Source organism: Pygoscelis adeliae, unplaced genomic scaffold (genome assembly GCF_000699105.1).
Source record: "Pygoscelis adeliae isolate BGI_AS28 unplaced genomic scaffold, ASM69910v1 Scaffold142, whole genome shotgun sequence".
NCBI classification, from domain to species: Eukaryota; Metazoa; Chordata; class Aves; order Sphenisciformes; family Spheniscidae; genus Pygoscelis; species Pygoscelis adeliae.
The window spans coordinates 1,438,522-1,444,772 of NW_008824247.1; the positions used below are offsets into that span (position 1 = coordinate 1,438,522).

The window sequence follows — 6,251 nt, forward strand, 5'->3', positions numbered from 1 at the left end:
GTTTAAGGGCAACCGGGAAGGTGAGGGAGGCCGGGCAGGGGTTCGCCTGGCACCCCGAGCAGGGACCTGTTTCCATTCCCCCCGTTGCTTAGGTCCCCTCTTTCTACCTGGTGGCAAGAAGGCAGGGGATCCTCTGCTTGTTGTGGAGCCTCCTTCTGCTGCCTTTGCCTCAGGGATGGTAGGGCGTGGCTCCACCGATCTATCTCCCTCAACTTGAACTATTTACATTTTTACAGACTATATAAAAGTTTCTTTCAGGTCTGTTAAACACCATAGAACTCAATTTACACATTTAAAACAGATACCTGTTTTCCTAAGCAGTTTTCGTCCTTAAGCATGTCGTAGACTTTAGAAGCCGTATCTCTCTGCTCTGCTGCTTCACACTCTGTCCATGGCTTTCATAGGCAAAATACGGGAGGATATTCACAAGTATCTTTGGAAAGCAGTCTGCTAGAACCTGCCTCCAGTCTTGTTCAATCTTGTTGGCAAGTGATTTCACATCTTCAAATTGACTTCTAATCACCAGGTGTGGAACCAAAACTTTATAACAAGACCTACATGTAGTAAATACATTTCCAGAATGTCCTTGAATTGGATTTTTTTAAAAATCTCAAGCATAATATAGCAAATACCATTCATCTACTGTATAACTAAACTTGTAATTATTGTTTAGCTACCGCTATACAAAAAATCTTACCAGCATAAATATAATAGACAAGAAACCAGAAAGACATTTTAAAAGCCCTCAATACGATATCTTACAACACAATCCTGATGCATTACTACATTTAGAAATTTGAAACCCTGTCTCATAATTGTAAATAAATCTTAATAAACTGCTTTCATATAGCAAACTTACCTGTAGAATTCCTCAAGGCTAGTATAGTTCAGAAGTGCATAAGGAAAAGAAGACAGGCTATATCCATTGTCATTTATTTTCAGCCACTCCATCACCAAATAATCTAAATGTGATGTCATGAAGCCTTCTATACTTTTATAGCCAAAAATGTCAGATACTTTTTTCAAAACCTGTGCATGAAATAGGATTGCAGAAATAACATGCAGAGTACATGATACTATGGCAAACTGACAGTACTACAACTACATGTCCCCACCCCAGCCTTTTAATGAATATTTGTATAACTCAGCTCCTATTTAACATAAGCAACTTTTTTATTATTTGTATTGCTGTACGTCAAAAGAGTGCAATCAAGGAACTACAACTACCCCGTATGAGGTGGTATGCAAAGAAAGGACAGCCAGTACACATTTTGCGGCGTAGGGACTGTGTGTAAAAACAAGAGGCAACGAATAGAAAGAAAGGATAAAAAGGAGAGAACACACGCACTAAAAAAAAATGACAGGCATGAAAGGCTGCAGTATAAACAGCAATGATTTCAGTACGCCCTTGTGAACTTCAAAATAAAAGTCCACAGGAGACATACCATCTTCCACTACTTTGCATTTATTTTACATATTTTCCACATTGGAAAACTCATTTTACTTCCACTGGGTAGAAAGATTTTTTAAAATGAGATCTGCAATCTTCAATGTATAAAAATCTATTTGTATTTCAGATCTGTGCTTTTAACATACAAGATTTATCACTAAAATTGCCTTTTATGATGTCATTATTTCTATGTACGTCATTAAATATAATTACAAATTCATTCAGATATTTAAGTCCCACATTAGTCATGCTTTTACAAAATTTAACAACTTTTAATACTGACAAAAGCATTTTGTACCATTCCAATTTTAACCTAACCTCAATTTATAACCTAAATATAAAATGGAATTTTATACTTGCCTTTTTCACAAGGTGAGGTTCTAATCCATTCTCTTTCACAGACTGGCAAATAGCAAACAAAGCTTGCTTTTCACAGACCGGACTGCAGCACAGAACCATGGTTATAAGCATCAGCAAAACCGCTTTTCCATTACACTGTTTGTCCAAAAGATCTTCAGGACTTGCATCACCCCTGACCTTCAATAGGAAATAATGAAGAACTCGTACAAATGTTCTGTTAAAGCAATCTCCTAATTAATAAATGAGCATAAATAATTTAAAATTAAGGGCATTGACATAAATACTGCTAAAAATCTTGCTTTGGTTGCTTAAAAATTACTTCCCCCAGCTGTCTGCTCCACTCCTCAACCAGAAGCTACTGCCTCCAGCATGCTAGCACACATGCCTATAGCTCATACACTCCAGTTCATGTTATAGTACCAGCAGTTTAAACAAAGGCAACACACTTAACAGAGAAATGATGGAGGCATTGACAAGACAAGTTGTCTTTTTGCTCCTCCCTGATGCATATAGGAAAGAACCGCCTTGTAGTTCAAATGCAGTTCTTCCCCTGTTAAGGCATGGTGTTGAAAAGCGATGAATACTGAATAAAAGTAACAGGAAACTGCAATGAAAGGGCAGAACCTAATAGAAAACAGCAAGCTGAGGTGACAGAACAGGAAGCCAAGGCAACACAGAAATGAGACGAGACAACAAAGAGCTGGAGGCAACAGTACAGAGATGAAATGAGGTGACAGAGAGATCGAGGCCTCAGCAGCGAGCCCAAGCTACAAGACAGCATGCCAAGGGAACCGAGAGAAAATGTGGCAGAGGGATGACATGCAGATAGATGATAGTGTGACAGAAAAAAAATGGAAAATGTAGATGATGTAGATGACTTAGCATGGTAGCAAGGAATGGGGAAAAGTGAAAGACGCTAATAGAAAAATTAATGGTTAAAGAAATTCCACGGTAATACACACCACTGAATTTCTAGTCACTGCACTGAACTAAAACTTTTCCTTCATTTGAAGTTTTTCTGAATAGTTTAGTTTTTTAAGCAAATTTTGGTTTTGTGAAAACCACTGCTCTAATACCACTGGAAATATGATCTTACTGAAATCTGTTTTTGTGCTATGTAAACACATAATTTGAATTTACTTTGCCTCTTATTCACCAGTTACATGTTGTCTGGAATATTGAGGCTCCATTTTTCTTTGATTCTTAAGTGTTACAGTCCTGAAACCCGCAACAACAAATAGTATGATACAGAAGAGCAGTCTGGAACATACAGTGAAAAAGTTTACAAACTTCTAATCTGGGCAAAACAGTGACTGACTGGGTGTGTAAGGAATTTCCTGACTGCCACCTTGTTTCACCACCCCAGATTATCAGAAGTCCAGAAGAATTAATGTTCTCAGAAAACTTAACACAATCATTTTAAAAGTCATCTTATTCATAAGATGAAAACTAGGCAAAACTAATGACTAGATGTTGGTACCTGATTTCTCATTCCTTCCTGAACTCTGAGATATGCATTCTCAAAAGCCTTTTGCTGGAGCTTCAAGGGAAGAGGTTTTGACATTCCAGAAGAATCTCTCTGTTTGACATCTTGAAACAAACTTCAAAAAAAGAACAATAATTATTAGCATAACATTTAGTCTACAGAATTACTGCATATTGTGCATATCAAATAAGATGATTCTGATTTTCTGAATATCATTATTTTCTTCTTAACTTCCTTGTACAGCAGCCTTTCCTTCTTCTCCCTCAAACATTATCAATAACACTAAGAATATCTAACACTAAGAATATCTGTTGGGGCAAAATGGCAGAAAATAGCCTGAAAACATATAGAAGCTTCCCAATCTCTGCCAGTGCAGGAAGCCAAACTTCAGTTGTCCATCACAACAGAATATTTCATGTAATTAAGTACTTTGGGAATATATTTATTGCACAGATGTATATGTAAAAAGAGTTTCTCAAATAATTTTTTTTTTTTAGATAAAGGCCCAACCTACTTTGCTCTTTGTAACAAAATGGGAACACCACAGTGGATCGGATCAAATGTTATTCTAGCCATTTCTAAGTGACTATTAGCAGGTACCTAAGATCACCGTATGCTTGCCTCGTATGCATAATAATTCCTTGAATATAACATTTGACCACAGGTGACCTAGGCAGATCATGAGTTAGAAGTGGTGACTGTATTTAGTATCTTTCAATGATTTCCTCTTTCGTGAATTTGTTGCTTTCTGAACCCCTGTAAACATCCAGACAGTTGAAGAAAGTAAGATAACGCTCAGGATAACTGAATGTTGTATGAAGAAGTGAACTATATTTTCTTAGTATCTTGAACCTGCTAGCTTCACTTGACGTCCCCTAGTCTTTAAACTGGAAAAGACTGCCAATCTTCACTTTGTTCTGCTCCAGATTTTGTAGAGTTATGTTATACCTCCTGCAATTTAACTCTTTTTGTGCTGAAGGGTTCCAGTTTATGCAACCAATAGCTGTGCATAAAGTGTTTCATACTTTTGAACATCCCTCCTCTACTCCTATTCCAGTTCAATTACATCCTTTTTGATGTATGGAGAAAGAACTATCTACAGTATTCAAAACACAAGATCCTTTGAAAAAGTTTTTATGCTACACAATGTACCTAATCTATTTCTAGAGGATAAACAACTATTTCCTATTCAAGTTTTGCATAACAAATTCAGTGCAAAATTTGCTATCATATATAGTTTTTTATATATTGTTTATCTCTCTCTCTCTCACATCACAGAATAATTGAAATGTAGACAAAGTTTGAACACCTTAACCAAAGTAACTTGGTCGGATTTTATATTCCATCAAGATTAAAGCCCCAGAAGTACTGAAAAGAGCAGCTATACAGCAGCAGAAATAACACTCAGTTAAGTGAAATTAAGCAAATTAATTAAACAGAAAAGAGATCTACATTATCACCTGGTAATCGACTTTGCAGCAAGAATGCGAACTTGATGGTGGCTATCTGCGAGAAAATGTGGGAAAGCATCACTCACAGGCAGATCTTCATTTTTCACATTAAGGACTGCCCACTTGCAATGAGGATCAGCCTGAAGAAAATTAATATTGTGGTTTAAAATATACAGAAGACCTACAATGGAATATACATTGATGTATGCAAAAGATCTTTAGATACTGTTTTTAAGTACACCTGAAGTATATACCTAACAATGTCAGAAAATCTGGGATTACCTCAAGCAAGGCTTTCATGCAGTTTAAAAGGGCCACTCTTACTGGTGCTGTGCATTTCCCTTCTTGAGCCAAATGCCTAAAATAAGGAAGATTTGAATAAACGAAAAAGTTGCCAACAATTTTGAGAAAAAGTCTAACCAGTTAGTGTCTGCTGCTCACAGGTCATTCTTTTATGCTCAATAGGCATGTTTGGGAGGATTTGACGTTTTTACTGATAATCTACAATTGTAAACAATATTCATTTTTGGTTGCTGAGGTTAACACTTGTTATAATTACTGACGCAATTCAGAGTACAATCAGTCTTCGTTAATATACAACAGTGTAGCATTTATTGTTCTAATACTATCTTAAGGACAGTATGATTCTTTGCTAAAAATATAACATGACAAAGAAAATCTGGAAAGTTAAATGCTGGATAAAGATATCAAAGGATACCAACAGCAAGACACCCAACAGCACTACAGTCTTCATGCTGATAGCAAAGTTAAAAATTTTACACCCAACAGATTTCTGCATTAAATAGATAAAACATACCAAAAGCCTCCAACAACTGTCAGAAATTGTCCTTGGGCATCCTCTGTCTCTTCAGCATGTGTGTTGGACTGGGCCAACCCTACTGCTATAGGAAGTAAATTATTTAGAATTACTTTACAGACTTCTTGATCTCGATGGTACAAAGAACACACAGCTCTGTGAAAGAAAGAAAGAAAAAATATCTTGAAACACCAAACAGCCCCCAAATCCTCTAGCAGTTGAACTAGAATAGCTCTAATACATGCTGAATATATTCTCTCTTACGAAAGAGGCCTAAGAAGCATAAGAACATCGTCTTCAGGCAAGAGGTGTCCTTCCATAGAGAGCTCCTTCAAAAGGACCAAGTACTGGGGAATAAAAAAAAAAAAAGAGAACCAAAATAGAAAATAATACTTAAGAAAATAAGAAGACAAAAAGAAAAACTATAAAACATTTTCAGTAACTCCTACATGAAATCACACAGCAAGGATACCTACTGTCAGCTCTTACATGTTAGACCGACCATCTTTTCATGCAAAGACTGTCACACAGTAATATGGCTCATGAAATTTTTGGCAGTCAAAAATATTTCCTTTGTAACTAAAACAGATCCTATTCTACTACAGAGACCATTTCTAGATATTTAACAAATAATTAATGATAAAGGCAAGATGTTTATACTTCTCAACTCTTTATTTTCTGGCTTAC

At 36.3% G+C, this 6,251-nt stretch overlaps 1 protein-coding gene across 1 annotated transcript in view; it reads right to left on the reverse strand.

The window, feature by feature from the left end:
* ATM (ATM serine/threonine kinase) overlaps window positions 1-6,251 on the reverse strand; it is an 85,796-nt gene that overhangs the window by 55,937 nt on the left and 23,608 nt on the right. Inside the window, 9 exon segments of the mRNA XM_009335266.1 lie at window positions 306-380; window positions 383-554; window positions 860-1,029; window positions 1,811-1,987; window positions 3,291-3,411; window positions 4,757-4,887; window positions 5,030-5,105; window positions 5,565-5,720; window positions 5,829-5,911. Coding sequence (XP_009333541.1) covers window positions 306-380; window positions 383-554; window positions 860-1,029; window positions 1,811-1,987; window positions 3,291-3,411; window positions 4,757-4,887; window positions 5,030-5,105; window positions 5,565-5,720; window positions 5,829-5,911 — 1,161 coding nt within the window.